The 20894-nt window shown below is 47.5% G+C and overlaps 1 protein-coding gene and 1 pseudogene across 1 annotated transcript in view; both read left to right on the forward strand.

Moving 5' to 3' along the window:
* LOC142443929 (U2 spliceosomal RNA) lies at positions 1 to 129 on the forward strand (annotated as a pseudogene).
* A 15618-nt stretch (positions 130 to 15747) lies between these two features.
* CLGN (calmegin) overlaps positions 15748 to 20894 on the forward strand; it is a 36002-nt gene continuing 30855 nt past the window's right edge. The window contains exons 1-2 of the mRNA XM_075544811.1: positions 15748 to 15891; positions 20301 to 20374. Of these exons, the coding sequence (XP_075400926.1) occupies positions 15748 to 15891; positions 20301 to 20374 (218 nt within the window). The remainder of the gene's footprint in view (positions 15892 to 20300; positions 20375 to 20894) is intronic.

Here is a 20894-nt window from a genome sequence, read left to right on the forward strand (position 1 = left end):
ATCGCTTCTCGGCCTTTTGGCTAAGATCAAGTGTAGTATATTTCTTGAACTAAGCATCTGTCGAGGGTATAGTTTGTCGATACTTCTTAACATTGGGGCAAGTCAACAGCCTAGTTGTCCCAAACTCAATTTAAGAGACTTGGCCATTCTGCAGCTCCAGTTTCCGGAAGGAAATGCTTCTTCAATTCACTTAGAACTCATCACCTTGAGCAAATTGAAAAGCCTTGTAGGTAAATGATAGGCCATTCGCTTGTGAATCAATTATCATTAGCGCCTTGTGCATAATAATAGGCCATTATTTTCTGTCCCAAAATATGCTTCCAGGAGGCCATTGGAATCTTGCTTTGTTTTTCCAGATTTCTGATTAGTCACGTCTCCCTTTCTTCTTTAGATTATCCTTCAAATCTGCCTGAAACTGTATGTGTCACATACATGTAAAGTGCTGTATTCGTGTATGTATTTATCAGGTTTATTAATACTTAATATCATGTAATAACATAGATGTAAGCAAACCCATCGCTGTGGCATGGATTCTGATTTTCTGACTCACACCGACCCTGTAGGGTTTTCAAGGATGCACTTCTGAAAGGAAGCTGCTGGTCACAGCTTCATCTCCCCAGTGGCTGGTGGGTTCGAACCGTTGGCTTTTTGGTCCTTTTTCGCTCTGTTCATGCACACGCGTGTAGGCTCGTGTTTTTCTCTCTCCCTCTATAAGTACACAAGAGCCCCTCGGCATAGAAGGCTCTGTGTTGGGCTGCTAACCCTAAGGTCAATCAATCCATGGTGAAAAAATGAAGCTTTCTGCTCCAGGAAAGGTTTACAGCCTCGGAAACCTGTAGGAGCTGGTCTGTCTTAATCGGTCTGTTGACTATGAACTGGGATCCACACGATGGCAGTGAGTTTGGGCTGGTTGGTACTCTATACAGTAAGGTCACTCTATGAGCCGTCATCCACTCAGTGGCAGTGATTTGACGAGGAACCCTGGTGGTGTCATGATTACACGTTGGACTGCAGTCCTCAAGGTCAGCAGTTCGAAACTTCCACAGGAGAAAGACTGGGCTTTCCACTCCCATACGTTACTGGCTCAAAAATTTACAGGGGGCAGTGCTACCCTGTCCTATAGGCTCGCTGTGAGTCCACAACCACTCCATGGTAGTGAGTTTGGTGTATATGTTACTCCACGGTAGTGAGTTTGGTGTATATATTACTCCACGGTAGTGAGTTTGGTGTATATGTTACTCCACGGTAGTGAGTTTGGTGTATATGTCACACACACAGGAAGTATTATACACCCACACACGAATAGGAAGTGTTGCACACGCACACACGAGTAGGAGGTGTTGCACACGCACACACGAGTAGGTGTTGCACACGCATGCATGAATAGGAAGTGTTACACACGCACGCACGGGTGGGAAGCCCGGCTGGCCACGACCCCTCCCCCATCTGCTAACATGGAAGTCCAGGAGAAGCCTAGGGCACTGGCTCGCCGCACCGGAAACGCGATCACACACAGACACGAGGGGCTTTGGGGCTGGTAGTGGAAGTGCGCCTCGCAGGCGGATGGCGCTCCACACGGTTGGCAGAGCGCGGAGCGCGGAGGGCGGGGCAGGCCGGGGCGCGCGTCCCGGGCGGCCGAGCAGCGCCGGGCCGAGCCGAGCCGTTAAGGCCCCGCCGCAGGTGCGCCCCACGCGCGCCCAGGCCGCCGCCTCCTCCCCGCCCGCGGCCGCGCGCGCATGCGTCGTTGGCAGTCTCTGCGGGGCGGCCGCCGGCGCGATCCGTCTGGGGACCGGCGGGGACCAAGTGGCAGCAACTTGGCCACTGGAGCTGCCACCGCCGAAAACGGGCCCGCTGGACAGGTGCGTGAGCTGCCGGCCACCTTCCCGCTGCCCTTTGCTCTTGGGCAGGTGTGAGCGATCGGGGTCCCCGGACCGCCCCTGGGTCCTGGGCGCCCCGAAAGGGCCAGGTGAGCACTGGACGCCGAGTCCAGGGAGTCGCGGCTGGGGGGCCGGGCTCTCGGGAGGACTGTGCCGCAGCGTGGCGGCGAGCCCGAGCCGGAGCCCGAGGGTGCTGCGGCCCCGCCGGGTCCACCTGCTGCGCCGGCCGGGCGGTTACCCAGCGGTTACCGCCGCCGCCGGCTCCGCGCGCTCCAGGCGGGAGCCCGCCCGAGGCCGAGAGGAGTCCGGGACACTCCCCTCCTCTCCCCCCAAAGCCGACCCAAACAAACGGGGCTCGGCTTACGCCATCCGCGCCGCTGGCAGGGCGAGGGGACCCCGCCTGCACCGCGGAGGTGGCCGGTGCCCGCGGGCCACTCCCTGGATGCGCCGCCTGGAGGGACGCGCGCCGCTTGGGAGGCAGCCGGAGGGTGTGAGTTGAATCCAATACAGCCCTAATGACTAGAGACTCATTATCGCCTGTTTACGATCAATCAGACGCTTGGGCTGATCTTTTTTAAGCATCTACCCCAACCAGAGGGGAGGCGGGCTTTGCCTGGCATTTAAAAGGGAAGGGAGTGAAAACTCAGATGGGAGAGAAAGTGAACTAAATGGCCACTGGAAGCAGTCACGAAGAAGGAGACAGACGGTTAATCTAGATGGAAACTTTTTGGTGCAGAAAAGCTAACAAAAACTCCAACTGGTCTGTGGTTTTGCTGGCTTTCGTGTATTTCATTTTATGTTTTAACTTTGATTAACTTTTATTTTTAGATTAATTCGTTCCCGAGTCATACATTTTTTGCTTCCTCAGTTTCTTCTGGGAGATCTTTTTCTTCTGTGCTGCCTCCTTTTCTGGCTCAGGAACGATGTGTTCCTTTTAGTCGGGGTCATTTCCAAGTGGCAGGGGGAGTTCGTGGGTGGATTGGATGGCTTGATCCTACCATGAGCAGTAAATCCCAAGGTGCACGTTGGGGGCTTTGTTCACCTGGATGCCCTCAGTGGCCAGAGAATCCACATCTGAACTCCGAAGTTCGGTACTGATCTCTGCATTTGGAAGCATGCATGCATAGCAAAAATCAGCACTCTTTTTAGACCTCTGACACTGGTCCAAACCCACTGTTAGGCTTGGGCACACCTGCCACACTGCTTCTGCAAAGTGACTTCTTTCAAATACTTGGCACCTTTCTGATATGCAAACCCCTGATGGTCTGGGCAGTTTCACGTATGTTCTCAAAATGGACCCAAAGAGCCGAGCCTCTTGATGTGCATGATTTTGAGGGGTCTCCTGGGTCAAGTGAGTGGCAGACCACTCAGGCAGCGATGGGCAGAGGAAGAGCAGTGGGTCCTGGGAGAATTCAGGGTCACTCAACTTCTCGCTGCTTTTAATTTTTTACATCAGTCTCAGCCCTCCATTTTTTCCCGTAATAAAGCTTGACCTCTCTATAATCTACAGTTTTGACTTCACATTTGATCTGTCTGGTCTTCCAATCAATCTCACTTAGACTTTATCCCCAGATCCTCAACATTTTTTTAATTTTTATTTACTTGGGGACTCTTACTGCTCTTATCACAATCCATACATAAATCCATTGTGTCAAGCACATCGTTACACGGGATGTCCTCCTCTTTTCCAAAACATTGCCTTGCTACTTGAGCCCCTGGCATCAGCGCCTCATTTCCTCCGCCCTCCCACCCCCTTTCCCTCTCTCCACCATGCCCCCTTGATCATTTAAAATTCTTCTTCTTTTTTTTTTCTTTCATGTTTTACACCGACTGTTGTCTCATTTCACCCACTTTGCTGCTGTCGGTCTGCAGATCCTAAAATTTTAGAAGCAAATTTTCCTTTGAAAAAAATCTGTATTTAGCTGGTGTGGTGTGTGAGTGATCGTGTGTGAAGCATCAGTAGACACTGGATCGCTCTCTCTCTCACGGCCCTCCAGTGGATCTGTCCTCACAGCAACCCCACAGGATGGGAAGAACTGGCCCTGTCACTTTCCCAGACTGTAACTTTGAAGAGAAGCAGAACTGTGCCATCCCACAGAGGTGCTGACCTTTGGGGTCGCAGCCCAACGCCTAACCACCAAGGTAGCAGGGCTCCTCAGAGGCTGGCTGGCATTATAAGTAAGTTACATCAGGGATACAGAGAGCGAAGATGGACGTTGTGTAGGATGTCATTTAACCTGGATGCACAGGGGTAGACCCACCCCATAGAGTTGCTGGGGAATGGCTGACACCAAGCAAAAAATCACAAACCAAGCCCACTGCCACAGGACTTCTAGCAAGTCTGAGGTCAAAGGAGAACTGACCCTGTGGGTTTGCTAGACTTTAGGGATCTGAAAGTGTCTCTTCTTTTTTGAGGAGCGTGCTAGTGGATTCAAACTGCTGACTTCGCGGTTAGCAGCCGAATGCATAACCCACGACACCACCAAGGCGCCTTCGGAATCAGCCACACAACCTCACTGCTGCCGAGTGAATTCTGGCTTAGAGCAGCCCTACAGCACAGACTAGAACTGCGCCTGTTTGGTTCCAGGAGAGCAGGCCGAGAAGCCTCGCCTTTTCCCCAGGAAGCAGCCCAGGCCAGAACCCAGCACCCACCAGGGTCCGGCAAAGGTTCTGTTGGGTCTGGAGTAAATACGCTCGAAGGCAGCAAGTGCTCACCAGCAGCACCTCTTGTTCCTTCTCGCTCTGGTCTCCCCTTCCAGTGCCTTCGTCACATCCGGGCCTTTAGTCTGTAACCTTGACCCAGAGAAACTGACCTTGTTCTTTAGTTTTCAGTGCTATTTTCTCTAAAGGACTTCCCCAACTCCACTCTCAGTTACTTGGCAATTAGTCTGCTGGTGTGTTGTTGTTTTTTTTACTTTTTGTTACTATGGTTTTACCTTTTATACCTAGGTTATTTGTTTAATGTCTACACTCGTAAGCTCTTTGAGATTGGGGATGTGTCTGCATTGGTAATTACTCTAAACACAGTGTTTAACGTAATAATCCCTGGCACATAATTAACCATCATGAATATTTATTGAGTGAATGAGTGAATGATAAATCGTATTTTCTACTGCTTCATAGCCCCTGAATTTCTTGGGACAACATTAACCATCAAGAAATGAATGCATCCCTGATATTCTGAAGCAGCCTTTACAGTAATAGATATATGTGTGTCTATACATATACATAAAGCCTTTATGGTATTATATATATACAGATACTTATTTCTGTGAGAATGCTCCCTTGGAAGCACACTGCCTCTGTAGTGTGTCCCCATTGCTGTCCTCACCACCTTATCTGTGACCCTCCCAAATAAAATTGAACTGCCATGTAGCCAGGTAACCCCAAGAATAGCCTCCAATTTTGGTGAAAGTATTTCCAAGGTTATTTTTGGTTTAGGGTTTGTTTGTTTGTTTTGCAAGATGTAGTAATTCAAAAAATTTTTTTTTTGATTTTACTTTTTTATTATTCATTCTCACCTTCTGCACACACACAACAATATTTTTAGCAATCTTTCTCCAAACTGTTTAAGTAAATATTGATTTATGAATTTAGGAATAAAATACATCCCCTTCAAACTTTTCTTTTTTTTTTTTATTTTAACAATTTATTGGGGCTGATACAATTCTTTTCACAGTTCATACATATACATAGATCAATTGTATAAAGCACATCTGTACAGTCTTTGCCCTAATCATTTTTTTCTCTTTTCTTCTTTTACATTTTATTAGGGACTCAAACAACTCTTACCACAATCCATACATATACATACATCAATTGTATAAAGCACATCCATACATTCCCTGCCCCAATCATTCTCAAGGCATTTGCTCTCCACTTAAGCCCCTTGCATCAGGTCCTCTTTTTTTCACCCCCCTCCCTCCCCATTCCCCCTCCCTTATATGCCCTTGGTAATTTATACCTCGTTATTTTGTCATATCTTGCCCTATCCGGAGTCTCCCTTCCCCCCTTCTCTGCTGTCCCTCTCCCAGGGAAGAGGTCACATGTGGATCCTTGTAATCAGTTCCCCCTTTCCAACCCACTCACCCTCCACTCTCCCAGCATCGTCCCTCACACCTTTGGTCCTGAAGGTATCATCCACCCTGGATTCCCTGTACCTCCAACCCTCATATGTACCAGTGTACAGCCTGTGTCCTATCCAGCCCTGCAAGGTAGAATTCGGATCATGGTAGTTGGGGGGAGGAAGCATCCAGGATCTGGGGGAAATCTGTGTTCTTCATCGATACAACCTCACACCCTAATTAACCCATCTCCTCTCCTAAACCCCTCTATGAGGGGATCTCCATTGGCCGACACTTGGGCCTTGGGTCTCCACTCTGCACTAATTCAAAATTTTTTAATCAACATTTTCTATTTAACATTTTTCCTATTTAAAGTCCATTATGATTAGAATTGTGAAAATTCAATATGTATATAGCAAGATTCTGAAAATGCTCACAATGGGTGGGGTCCAATGTGAAGATGTGACCAATTCTGTCATACTAAATTTGATCATAAAACAGCAAGCTTTCTGGATCATTATCTTCTCTGCCCTGTAGAAATGCTTTTCTCTCTGTTAAGTTTTAGAAATAGGTCACCCCCTAAACTTTAGAAGACCAACCTTAGGGAAATTGATGTAATTTTGTATCTATGTCTTATGAAACCATCGTTAAAGATACCACAATAAGAACACATTCCATGCATTTCCTTAGGAGATGAGATCTACAGGGATCTTGTAGATTGTTACGGGGCAGCGAATACTCAGTCATTTCATTTCTACTTTCCCCTTAACTGCTTAAAAACATCTCCTGCGACATTTGATGTTTCAGTGCTGCAGAGACAGCAGTCACTGGGTTCATCTATGTCACTCTTGTTTGCAACCTTGCATGTCGTTACTCTGTGAACAGACAACTGGGCCTGCTAGTCACGTATCAGCATCTTACAGCATTAAAGGCAGGTGTCCATGAAAGTGTCCCAGCGCCCAGCAAGCATGCATTTTTGTCTGTTTGGGGTTTTGTACACTACCTAGAACAATCCATTCAGTAATCAGTGGGGGGAGGTAGGAAGTTCGAGTCTTCCTTGAGTAGGGGTGCCATAACAAAGCATCAGAAATTAGGTGGTTTTAAGGAACAGACATTTGTATTGTTTCCAAGTTCTGGAGGCTGGGAGTCCAGATCATCAGGGACTGGGCTAACTCAGTCCCTTCTGAGAGTTCTGAAAAAGGAACAGCTCCCTGTGTGTCTGTCTCCCAGTTTTGCTACACGAGACCTGACATACGTGTGTGTGTGAGTGTGTGCGTGTGTGTGTGAAGACTCTGATACGACTTCATTAATCTAACATCTGCAAAAAAACGCATTCTTTCCCAGACACAGTCACATTCACTGGTACATATTTTCAGGGTGCTCAGTTCAATCTACAACAAGCACTATACATCTTAATAAATACATGTATAATTATAATGTTATTATACCTATTTATAAAGTGGTACTACCTTGTTAATTTTGGTGTGAGTCTATAGTGAGAGTTTTTGAGGGGTGGGGTTTCCTTTTATTCTGAATTGGGCAAAGGTTTATGGTGCAGATCAGTATTCCACTTAAGGAATTCATTGACATTGTGTTTCATGTCATTGATTGCATCCCTCACAGCATAACGTTCCTTAGCCTGCTTCTCTGTGTGTCCTGTTTGCATCCCTCTCTCCTTAGCCCCTCTGTACTTTGGCTTTGGGTACATGCTGCCACTGTGATCTCAAAGAGTGTTCTTCTTCTCCTTCCAGTCCTGTCTACCATTTGGCTGTTGGTGTTGGGCTGCTAACCAAAAGGCTAGGGGCTCAAACCCACCAGCTGCTCTGCAGGCGAAATATGAGGCTCTCTGCTCCCATAAATATGTAAAGATCTTGGGAAACCTGCAGGGTCACTATGAGTTGGAATCCACTCAATGGCAGTGGGATTTGATTCCATCTACTCCCTCAAAAATGTACAGTCTCAGAAGCCCTAAATAGGGTGTCTGAGTGTCAGACTCACCTTGATGGCAACAGATGATTGTTTTGCTAAAGGCTGAACCGTAGACGTGGGTGCATGTCCACACCTGAAGAGTCATTAGTGGCCAGAGCCTCAGGGGCTCCGCCAGATCTCTAACTGACCAGTAACCAGTAAGGTCTTTTCTATGATGTTGAGTTGAGTTTTCTCCCACTCTAGAATCATCGCATCCTGTCTGAGCACCTGGTAGGGGTGGCTGGGCACCATCCAGGTCTGGTGTCAAGATCGTGGTGATGGATATTTCTGTGGTCCATTAGCCTACTGCGCTTCTAAAGGCCATCGTTCTTTTGTCCAGGCGGGGAGAGACCAGCAGTCCCACCTCAGGTGGCCACTCATGCACTTTCAGACTCTGGTCTTGTAACTATGGCTTTAAAATCTAGGGCACAGGTAGTTCGTTCCTTTGTAACCAGAACAAACAATCACGTCCCATATTCAGGCTTCTGATTCTGAGCACTCCACTGATCTGAGCCTTCACTGGTTTCTCGTTTTTATAATATGAGATACATACACCTTGCAAAGCTTCATAAAACTTTATTGGCTGAACTTTGGGAACCTTCGCCACCACCACAACCATACCCCCCCACCCCCGAACACCACCTCTTTAAAGACCACTGCTTCTGTTTAATTGAATGTTCAAGTAGTATGCCTTTATGATTCTTTTCCCGCAAAGGGAAAAATACCTGTTTTGTGAGGTATTGTCACGGTTCTTATTTAGAACAAAATGAGGGGAGGGGCAACTTTGAAAGGTCATGGAAAAATTGAATTAAACATAGTTAGAATGCTTGAGCAAACTTTTTGAAGTCCATATAAATACATATGTATGGCTTAAGGGGGAAAACGTTTTAGTGAAGGATATGCATGATTTAAGGTAAAACCAGCTGATGAACTAGAGCAATGGCTTAGTCTCAGAAGCGTCGCACAATCAAGTTCTAGTGGAACTGGAGCTCCTCCCCCAAGCGAGCATTCCGGAACCCAGGCTCTCCTAACTTATAACTCTGCTCTCTTCCAAGGAGGCCCCCCAACTGCTCGCACCAAACCAGATCCCAAGCCCTGTGCCAGAGTCCATTCCAGCTCCCAGCAAGTCTCTGTCGGGTTCCCAGTACCCACCTCCACCTATGGGAGCAGACAGCCTCTTCTGGTGGGCTTGAGTCACCGACCCTGCAGTTTGCAGCCCAATGGCTGCCTAACCCGCGGTGCCAGCAGGGTTCCTTGCGTCAAACCAGAAAGGGGTAAGGAAATGCAATGGGAAGTTTGAATGGGCAAGGGCTGGCAAGGACAGAGCCTCCTTGTCACATCCTGCTGGCTGTGAGTTAGTGATGGAGTCTGCCTACTGCCAAGGGAAACACACTCTAGCTGCGTCCTCTAGAGGAAGAACATGCCGTATATACTGTCAGCTGACCCAAATATCAGCCGAGGCACCTAATTTTACCACGAAAATGGCATTACAAATGTGCTGAAAAACTCGGCGTATACACAAGTATCTATGAGTATACACGAGTATATACGGTAGCTTTGGGATCAGCTTGCTCTTCTGTCACATTTTCCAGCAGATATTGAGCAGTCTCATCATTGAGTGAGCTTTCTCCCTTTGATGTGAGATTGAGCTATACTGTAATACCACCTACTTGGCTGTGTTTTATCATTTGTAATTTGGGGATCCGAGTGGATGTTCTTTAGGGCTCTTGGGTAATATTTGTGAAACTCTGAGCTAAATCACAATATGAGGCTTGCTCCAACCCCAATGGCACTGTCAGGTAAGCATTGGACTGCTGATCCTAATGTCACCAGTTCAAATCCACTATCTGTTCTGTGAGAGAAAGATGAGGCCGTCTGCTCTGATAAAGACGCACTGCCTCAAACCACTGCGTGGAGTTTCTGTGGGCTGGGATCAGTTCAATGGCAATAAGTTTGTTTTATTTTTCGATGTGAGGCTTGTGTCATCAGGCCTTTCAAGGTGACAGTGCAGGCCTGATCAGATTGGACCCCTCAGGAAATGAGCTACAGCAAGCCTCGCAATTGTGTGGAGCTCCACGCATGTTGCCACAGCAGGATAGATTTCCAAGGCTGTGAATTTCATGGCTCAATTCTCAAGTTGTCAGTTATTGCATCATTACATGGCCCTAAAAAAAGACAGGGCATCCTTAAGCTCCGTGTTTGTGATTTAAAAGAGCAGCAGGAACAGCAAGTGCATTTTGAACTCTGCCGTTTCCCAGTGGAGATTCTAGTGCCAGAAAGCTCTGTCTCGGTGTGTGCACGGTCTGCACAATGGTTGTGATCAACTGCAGTTCACTTGTAAGTATTTCACTGCTACCATAGGACAGTGTCTTAGGCTGGGTTTCCTAGAAAGGGGAAACCACCAAAGTTTACATATGTGTAATTTATTAAGAAAAACCTCACTGCCACTGAGTTGAGTTAGATCCATAGAGACCCTACTGGACAGAGTAGAGCTGCCCCTATGGGTTTCCATGATTGTCATCTTTATGGGAACAAAATGCTTCATCTTTTTCCCAAGGAGTGGCTGGGGGGTTTGAACTGCGAACCTCGTGGCTAGCAGCTCAACTCATAGCCCACTATGCCACCAGAGTGCCTTGTATTCTATGTATGAACAGGCTGATTTTAAAGAAGTGGCTCCCGCTTTTGTAAAGGTAGGCAAGTTTCAAGCCTGTGGGTTCAGTGTCCAACTGGAGGCTTCTCCTGATCCCAGGGGCTGGTGATCCTAAGATCTACAAGTCAGATGGCAGAGCACATGGATCCAGCAGGTAGAAAGATGGCAGGCTGCTGATGACCCCCAAGGTCAGCAGGCAATATGGCAGGCCATTGACTCAAATCCGATGGTCCAGAGAGTGGGGAAAGAGCCAGATGCAGATCCAGCCCAGCAGAAAGCAAGCAAGCTTTTCTATAGCATCCACTTAATGTTGGACGCAAGGTGTATTACCCAGAGGAAACTTCCTTTCAGTGGCTTGGATCAGGGCTATAATCTATGTAAGAGGGTTGCATGCCTCCCTAATCTCTTCACAACTTGTTGGTTATACAGAGCAGATCCCGTTGTTGAGGCAATTACATTGTGTAGGTCACATCGAGGGGGACGACTAGATGTTAACTGTCAAATCACTGAGAATCCTAGCCCAGTAAAGTGGATGGAAACCTTCAGTATCACAGGTCATCATTGGGTATCCTTATAACTTAGTACTAATAATTTTAATTTTTTCAGTTTCCCAGGTGGTTTTTTTAAACACACTGTATTATCCTTTTTCATTTCCTTTCCATCACTTTATGCTAAGCACACGTAAGCAGAGAGCCCAGTGTGAAAAGACAGCCAGGCAGCAGGGGATGTACACAAGGACGCTTCTGTCCTGTTGGTTCACCTTTCCAATCATGTGCCTCTGAGCAACTTTTTAAATCCTCCAAATGCCCTTTTGTCACCTGGCAATCATAATACCCACCCTGCTCCTGCCCTGGTGGGTCCTGGTGGTGGTGCAGTTCCATGTTGCGCTGCCAGCCACGAGGTCAGCAGCCAATCCCAGGAGACAGAGGAGATGTTCTAGTCCTGGAAAGAAAGAGCTCCCATCTCAGAACCCCCACCCCACCACACACACACCCCACCACCGCCGGGCAGTGCTGCCCTGTCTGCTGGGTCCCTAGGAGTCAGCCTCCACTCAATGGCGGTGAGTTTGGTTTTAGTAATTCATTCCCTGTGCTGTCAAGGTTCTTGAGGGAGTCTCCGCCCACCCGTGCAGGGGTCCGGGTGATGCAGCGGGCTAAGTGCTAGGCTGCCAGCCACTCAGGAGACAGACGGAGGAGGGCGCCTGCTCCCACAGAGAGGGGTCGCGGAACATCTCCGCTCTGCACCCAGACAGTACAGGTGGTGGGTTTCAATAAGAACATATGCTCCCAGTCATAAGATTTAAAGGGAGAAGCAAACTTTTAAAAAGGTACCCATTTTAATACTTCTTTTCCTCAATGTCGGTGTCTATTTCTGAAGGGACATTTTAGAGGCAAACTCTAATGTAAAAATGGCTTACTTAGGTGGAGGAGAAGCATGCGCTCCTTTGAGCACGTGCCTCGCTTCTTGGGAGAAAGATGGGGCTGTCGGCCTCCGTAAAGATTTACAACCTCAGACCTCCCTGTAAGGTCACACTGAGTTGGGATTGACTTGGTGGCAGTGGCGGAGAGCAGCCCAGTGCACCAAAAGGCAAAGGTAACCCTGAGAACATAATTTTCGAGCCAACTAACTAGGCAGAACCTCATGGGGCATTTATTTTGAAGCACAGTGGGTGGGCCTTAGGGATGCAAGGTTTCTATGAGAACAGGACTCAGTGGAATAGTTGTAGGTTTAGCTTAAATCAGCATTTATGATGATCATTTTGTGGATATTTATTTCATTCCAATGGCTTTGGAGAAAGTTGAGCAAAACACCTCTTGCATCATATACATGATTGAAGACTCAACCTTTTAGACAAGGAAGCATTTCAGGGGGTTATTCACAATGAATACAAAATTTAACATACAAATTACTAATGTACTAATTTTTGTGCCAATACATGGGGGGGGGGTGGAGTTTAAATCTGTCTGCCTTCTTTTGAGAAAATTTTTTCCTCTTGAACTTTAGTTCCTCTTCCAATTACCGTCTCTGACTGTGACCGAGAGAGGGCCGATCTCTGGTGGAGAACAGGGTTCAATGGAACTTCCAAGCTAAGGGGGGCTCGAAAGAAAGATCTGGCAAACCACTCCAGCACATTAGCCAGGGAAACCCACCCCTGAGGCTCACGGCTGTCCGACTAGACTGCCTTTGCAGAGTCACCTGCGGTGGCCATGAGGCAGGAGCTGACCCAATGGGCAGCTAACAGCAGCCATAGAAAAAGCGCTTGTTTGCCATCAATGTTTCTTTTAAAAAACAAACAACTCCTTTATTGGCATGTACATTGCTTGCCTTCAGATTTTCCACTTGAAACGCGTAGTTCAAGAGTCTTGCTGCTATTCCAATTTTAGAAGATGTTGATAGCCCCACATGTAGCCTTCGGCCCATCAGTGCTTCCTTTGCCCCTTCCGTTGGCCCTCACGAATCTGTTGTCCAACCCTGTGGATTTGCCGTGTTCTAGGCATTTCCTAGGCGTGACGTCGTATAGCACGTGGTCTGAGCATCATGCATTTGAGGTTCCCTGGGATCGCACTTGATCTTCATGCAGACCCCTCCTACTCTGCATGTCAGTCACACTGTGCTACCCCATCAGTAGCCGATGGGCATTGAGTTGGTCTCACTTTTGGACTAGTGTGGAAAATGTTCCGTGAACACGAATATCATCTCCTGGACAATACTTCCAGGCAGCATTTTCTCCCAGCTCTCTCTAAGGAGGACCGCGGGTGCTGGGGGTTGGGTTCACCCTGCTAACTGCACAGTGGTCGTCTGGAATCCACTAGCGGAATGTAGAAAGAAAGGCGTGGCAATCTTGTTCCAGAAAGGCTCTGGCATTGGAAAGCCTGTGGGGCAGGTCCCCTCGGCCCTGCAGGACCACTCTGAGTCTGATCCATTCCATGGCAACGGATGCTGGACTTGATGGGAACTCTTACGGAGACCTGGTTGTGCAGCACTTAAGCACTTGGCTTCTTGTCAAACGTCAGAGATTTAAGCCCTCCAGCCGTGTGGCCGGAGAAAAGACGTGGCCATCTGTTTCCATCAGGATGACAGCCGTGGAAACCTTGTGGGGCAGTTCTCATCTCTCCCACAGGGTCCATATGAGCCAGAATCAACATGGTGGCACCGGCACCATCACCTGGTCACTCTGACCTTTGGAATAATCGCCACCTGTTTTCCAGGTGGATTGGACCATTTACATCCTCGCCCACACTGTGTGAGGATTCTAATTTCTCCACATCCTCCTTGCCAGTCACTGCTAGTGGGAGGGACGCAGAATGCCACCGCACTGAATCCACAGTATTGGCCTGCATGTTGCTCCTGAGGGTCTAGCAGTTCTCTCAGGACTTTTGTGTTCTGAATCTTCGTGCTGCTGGCGATCTGGACCACACGTAATGCTGCTGTACTCTGGATCACCTGGATGGCTGGCCACCACACGGTCTCGGTGCCCATGAACATGCCCTTGGTGTTGGAAAGGACATCGGCAGCGAGAACTCAGACTTGCACTTTTAATGTGCTAATGGAAACTGTTGTTAGCTACTGTTATGAAGCAAATGTCATAATACAAAGCACATATTTCTGCCTAGGGATAGCCATATTCTATTAGGGTGTCCTTTAGGACAGAGACATGTTGAAGTGATTGAATAGAGGGAAACAGATAACTGAGTCATCAGAGAATGGTGGGAATGCTAAATGCTGAATAACTTTCTCCACAGCAGTCCACCTGATCAAGATAAGTCACATTTTTGTTTGTTTAGCAGTCTTCTGATTTCAGCAAAGCACTGTCACTTGAGTAGAAGAGAGTTACCTCAGAACCCCACAACCAGGAAGGAAGAAGAGTCACCAGCCGAACATGGGCAAGATCCCTGCCTATAGTGGCGGAGGCCGCTGAGGCACCAGGGACCATGAACCAGGCAGAGGAGCCTCATCAAGGTCATGATCATGAGACACAGCAGAGGAGCTCTGCGGAGACCCTGAGCAGAGCTGTCGGGCTTCCTGGTCCAGGGAAGCAGAGACCACAGGGCCATGTGGCTGAGAGGCTGAGGGTCCGAGCGACATGCCCGCCAGCCTGACTGCGGAGAGACGTTGCAGACCAAAGAAGCATATTATAATCATTTTGTACACTGTTAGCTTCCCTAATACAGTCAATCATCACAAAGCCGGAGAGAGAAAGAAACCGGTAATTGAGTGATCCGGGCACTGTGGAATAGTAAATGCCAAAGAGCTTTCTCTACAGCAAGCAACCTATTCAAAATAAGCCACAGTTTTGGCAAGCAGTTATTTGATGTCTATTAGATGAAATTGAGGCATTTTCCCCTTTCCCTTTTCTTAATTTTGTTGGATAGTCTCCGCAGGCTGCTCTGTCAAAATTTGTAACAAAATAAATTAGGTGACTTATATGAACAAAAAAAGCATTGTCTAACAGTTTCGGAGGCCACAAGCCTGAATTCAAGGTATTGGCCAGACTGCTGCGCCGTCTGGGAAGGGTCAGTCTGTGTTTCCCAGCTTCTGGCAGCTCCCCCGTCCCTGGTCCTGCAGCGGCAGTGCAGCTCGGTGACCACATCACTTTCCCGGGTACTTCTGCTCCAGCGTGCCCCCATGTTAACGCGTAACACCGTCAAAGACACTTCCAAACAAGGTCACACTCGTAGACACTCAGCCCACTGCCACGAAGTCGATTCTGACACCTAGCCACGCGGCCGGGGCTGGCAGTCAGACATAGTTTGGGGGGATACGGGATTCAACTCCTAGCATTGGTGTTTACATCTAAATATGCTTTTATGACTGTAATTAATAATATAATTACTATATTTTATTACTATAATTAATGACTACATTATGCCTATAATTAATAATATAATTACACTTATACATTTTCATTGGTCTGTGTATCTACATTTAAGTCACTTTGTAGTAGAAACAAAGTCAACGCTTAGGAAGCAGGGGCATTTTTTCTTTCTTGTGAAAAGAATCGGTTCCTTTGAGATTTTCACTTATTCCAAGCACAGTGCAGGTGATTTTGTCAATTATTGGCTCTAAAGTCTTCCTCACCCCCAAATAAAGGAGCTAATAAGTTATTTATTTTTAGATGTACTTTCACACACTTATCAGCACTGTGTTTCATGTTGATTGATTACTCTTCGTTTCACAGATTATCGGTATGCAACTTCAAGGCTTTAGACTGTGCTTGGGCCTTCTGCTCATCTCAGTCCATGCTGAGTTTATGGATGATGGTGTCGAAATGGAAGACTTTGATGAAAATTCAGAAGAGATTGATATTGATGAAGATGAAATTTCCTCTGAGGTAAAGTTTTTGAGACATGAGTTATAAATAAATTATTCCTTTACATGACACATAGGCAAGAGTGACTTCTTCTGAGTCATCCGACTGCCAATGGTTTTCATTTTCTAAGTAGAGAGAGCAGCATTGCTTTCCCTGACTATCTTTTTATTTTCTAGAGTATACACCACCCCCCACCAAAAAAAAAAAAAAAAAAAGCCCAAACCAAACCCAATGCCAGGGAGTCGACGGTGACTCGTGCTGACTCTAGGACACGGTAGAACCACGCTGGGAGTTTCTGAGACTGTCACTCTCCACAGAAGTATAGAGATTCTTACTTTTGTGCATTCACTTCAGAAACAAACACCCAGCCAAACTCACTGCTATTGAATTGATTCCAACTTACAGTGACCTTGGAGGGCAGAGTGAAACTGCCCCTTTGGGATTCCCAGACTGCAACTCTTTACGGGAACAGAAAGCCTCAGTTTTCTCCCAAGGAGCAACTAGTGGTTTTGAACTGCTGACTTTGCTGAATCACGGTGCCACCAGGGCGGCCAGCACAGGTTTTTGTGTTTAATCATTTTATTAGGAGCTCTTACAGATAATATAACAACCCATAATTCAACTGGATAAAGCACAATTATACAAGTATACAGTCATCATTGCTGTCAATTCTCTCTTCCCTCTCTTCCCGTACCCTCAGGGAATCATTACTCCCATTGCTGTTTCTAAAAGGTTTATCCGTCTTGGATTTCATGCATCGAACTTGATTATACAAATGAACATACACAGGTCTCACAGATTAATGAGGTAAAACTAAGACCATAATAGTAAGGGGATGAAATAATGAAGAAGTAGAGGATAGCTATGTGTTTCATCGGTGCTGGACGGCACTCTGGATATATCATCCCTTCTAGCCAGCACAGTTTTATTCCCCCAAATACCTGAAGCTTTCTGTTGTCCACTTAGGGGTGCATCACTGATTAAACCCGTCATCCCGTCAACTTGTGCCAATGTAGTCAAAGAAGAGGGGAACTCTGTAAAGTTTTCAGAGTTTGCCAGTTTTTAAGAAGCATACTGCTAGGTCTTTATTTCAAGGCATTTTCTTTTCCCGATGGACTTGAACTTCCTTCCAGGCTTTCCATTAGCAGCCACACCTGGCACTCATTTGAGCCAACGGCAGGCTTGTTTGAACCATCGCTGGCTAAATGGAACTAGGTACTTAGGCGGAGCGCGAGAGGCTCTCAATCTTGGGACCCCGCCAGCTGCTTCAGACGAAAGAAAAGATGACATGATTGGATCTCTCCTAGAAGGAAAGTACGCAGAGCCTGTATTTCTGTGCGGAAAGACCATGCTAACACGGAGGATGACATAGTAAGTGAAGTAACAAGAAAGCCGGATCCAGCTTTGCCTCCCAGCGTTGTTCCGATGTCTGTTTGGAGGTGACTAATGAGCGCCTGGGAGATTTCAGAGGATTGTGCGCACTGCCAAGCACCCTGCTGAGAGAGACACTTGCGATACTCTGAGAGCTTTCACCGTGTGGAATGTTTGTATCTGATGTTGTCATGATATTCTTGATGGTGGAAAGCAATCGTGTTGTGCTAGCTGCTGTTTTAAAGTACCTCGGCGGCACACGTCCTGCACTCGATTGTTAAGCTCAAGCCGCCCTCCATGGTGCTGCAGAAGAAAGGCCTGGTGGTTGTCTTTTACCAAGCTCACTGCCACGCAAACCCTCACTCTGATTCATGAGGTCAGCACGAGTCAGAACCAACTCCGTGGTTCGCCTGGGTTTGCTCTGGCTGGGCCGAATAGGAGGCATGCTCGTGACAGACCGCTTGGCGTCACGGAGCTTTGGAGAGCGTGGCAGTGGCAGGTGCAAGTGTCGCACAACTGTCTTCAGGTCAACATCGAGTTTCTCCTGAAACCCAATTCCACAAGCGACAGAAAGTAAGTCCTGAAAGCCATGGATTCTGTGACTAGGCATGTCTTTGTGCATTAGTACCCGCCTCCAAAGAGTCTTCTAGTAACAGAATGTAAGTCATTAGCGATGGAGCCCTGGTGATGTAGGGAGCCAAACGCTGAGCTGCTAACCACGAGGTTGGTGGTTTGAAACCCTCCAGGCACTGTGGCGGATAAAGATGAGGCCGGCTGCTTCCGTAAAGATTCGCAGAAACAAAAAGGGGCAATTCTACCCTGTCCTATAGGGTTGCTATGAGTCAGAATTGACTTGATAGCAGTTGGCTTGTTTGTTTTCATTTTGTAAATTACTACTTCCTGGTGGTCCTAGGAGCCTTGGTGTAGTCGTGGGTTACACGTTGAGCTGCTAACTACAAGGTCAACAGTTTGAATCTGCTAGTGGCCCTGAGGGAGAAAGGTGAGGCTTGGTGCTTCTGCAAGGAGTTACAGGCTTGCAAATCATAAGGGGGCAACTCTGCTTTGCCCTGTGCAGTGACAGTGAGTCAGAGTGGACTCGATGACAGTGAGTGAGTGAGTGAGTGAGTGAGTGAGTGAGTGAGTGAGAGAGAGTGAGTGAGTGAGTAAGTGACTGAGTGAGTGAGTGATTGAGTGGGTGAGTGAGGGAGGGAGTCAGTCAGTCAGTGAGTCAGCGAGTGAGTGGGTGGGTGAGTGAGTGAGTCAGTGAGTGAGTCAGTGAGTGAGTGGGTGGGTGAGTGACTGAGTGAGTGAGTCAGTCAGTCAGTGAGTGAGTGAGAGAGTGAGTGAGTGAGTGGGTGAACGAGTAATGGTCTAAGCTACACGGAGCCCGTTGACAAAAAAACAAGGCGCCAGGAATTGCTGGAATACCATTTGAGATGATTCAACAAGTAGATGCAGCGGCAGAGCACGTGCCTCCCTCTGCCGAGAAATGTCGACGACAGGTGGCTCCAAGAGGTCCATAGTGTGTCAGTTCCAAAGAAAGAGGTTGGGCAGAATGTGGAAGCGATCAGACAGTCTCGTCAATCTCGCGGGCAAGCGAAATGGCTGCTGCGGCTTATTCCAGAAGTATCGCAGCAGTACATTGAAGTCCCCAGGCAGCTTCAGCTTGGATTCCAAAACCCCAGCCAGATCCAGAAAGGGGTGTGGAACCAGAGATACCGTGACTGATGTCACATGGATCTTGGCTCAAAAAGCAGAGACTTCCGGGACGATATTGACTTGTGCCTCCTTGCCAACACAAAAGCGTTCAACCGAGTGGGTCAGAATCACACTGAGAAGAATGGACCTTCCCGAACCTCTCAGCGGCTCAGGCAGTATCTGCACCCAGATCAAAATGCAGTCATTCAGATGGACGAAGGGGACAGTGCAGGGGCTGATAGCAGGAAAGATGTGCACAGCGCTGTGTGCTTTCAAACTGCATGTGGATCCACTGATCCGATGAACTGACAGCTCGCTGCTGCCAAGTCAGCTCTGACCGACAGAAACCCCGTGTGTTTCTCAGACGGCGAGTCTTTCCAGGAGCAGAGGGCCTCACCCTTCGCCCCCAGAGGGGCTACGGGTTCAAGTTGGCATCGTGGTTAGCCGGCCAACACGTAACCTACCACGCTGCTGGGCACCATCCAGATGACGCAACAGAAGGCTGGCTCAGGGAGAATTAGGGAAACGTAAATCCATTCACCATTCCTTCCACTTGTCATTACGTTATCTTTGAGTCTCTCCAATGACCTCGTGGACCTGTGCTGTGCCGGACATGGTACAATGTCGTGGCTGTGTATCTGAACCCTGGAGCCCGACAAGCCCCACAGTTACCTCCCTGGGTGGTGATGGGCAGACTACTTTGCCTCCCTGACGGTTTGATGGCGTGTGAAATGGCGTGTGAATAGCCCCGTGACCGTCCCCACACCGCCCCACCGTGAGAGCAGCGAACATTTACATGGTGCTTGCCACCATCCTTTGTTCATAAAAGGACTCGATGAATATTAAGCTGCTGCTTCCAAATATTGTTACAGCCTTCCTCGTGTTCCACACGGCTTAGCATTTTCCCATCTTCCGGTTCCTGCTTTCCCCGGGTCACTGAGCCGTCAGATTTCTGAGTGGGTTTTAACGTAGCCTCATTACTTATTAAACTTTCTATTTTGGTTGCTTCCTTTGTCTCTTGTGATTTGCTCCTCAACTAATAAATATCCCCCTGTCAGAATCTTCCTGAGGCCCAGTCCAATGTCTGGAGACATCGCTCATTACTTCCTCCAGGGCCTCCTGAGTCCGAAGGAGCCGGGTTGCCTACATCTGCACGTAGAGAATCTTTCCCACGGGTGGACTTCTCCCCTCCTGTCTCCTAGCACCACTAGGATGCAGTTTTCAGATAGAGACCATGCCACCCAGCATATCTGCGTTGCCTATAGTTGCGTTGTACACTAGGGTCTTAACCAGCGAGACGATTGAACTAAAATATTGATAAAGATGAATAATTTTGGATTCTTTAAAAATCTGTTTTGTAGATTAAATATAAGACACCTCATCCTATGGGAGAAGTATATTTTACCGAGACCTTTGATACTGGAAGGCTGGCTGGGTGAGTATACATTCAGCCAAAAGGCTTCCTCAATGTGATTGGCTTTGTGAAGGTACTGGTGGGCGGCCCGTGACGCTTCCCTCTACTGCCGGACCCTAAAACATTGAAAAGCACTTTACTTGCTGACATTTCACGGATTTTGATTGATAGAAATGTTTAATTCAAATAGTTTTTCATGGGTTACATAGAAAATATACAAGTAAAATCTGACTCTCAAGGGAAAAACAGTACTCAGTCTCTAAGACAGATATTGCCGGTACCAATCTAATGTGACATGGCAATATCTCATGCTAAATAGTGGTAAAAATTATGGCATTTACTCTCGACTGCTCATTATGCTGGGCACTGTCTTGAGTAGACAGATAAGTACTATCTTTATCCCTATCTAGTAGATGGGGAAACTGAGGCTTGGTATTCCTTGTCTGTGATCAAAGCTTGCAAACGGAAGACTCTAAATTTGGTTTCATGTTGACCTTGTAGCCTTTATGTAACACTTTATTTTTGGAAGAAGAGTGAACGT

Source organism: Tenrec ecaudatus, chromosome 3, assembly GCF_050624435.1.
Source record: "Tenrec ecaudatus isolate mTenEca1 chromosome 3, mTenEca1.hap1, whole genome shotgun sequence".
NCBI classification, from domain to species: domain Eukaryota; kingdom Metazoa; phylum Chordata; class Mammalia; order Afrosoricida; family Tenrecidae; genus Tenrec; species Tenrec ecaudatus.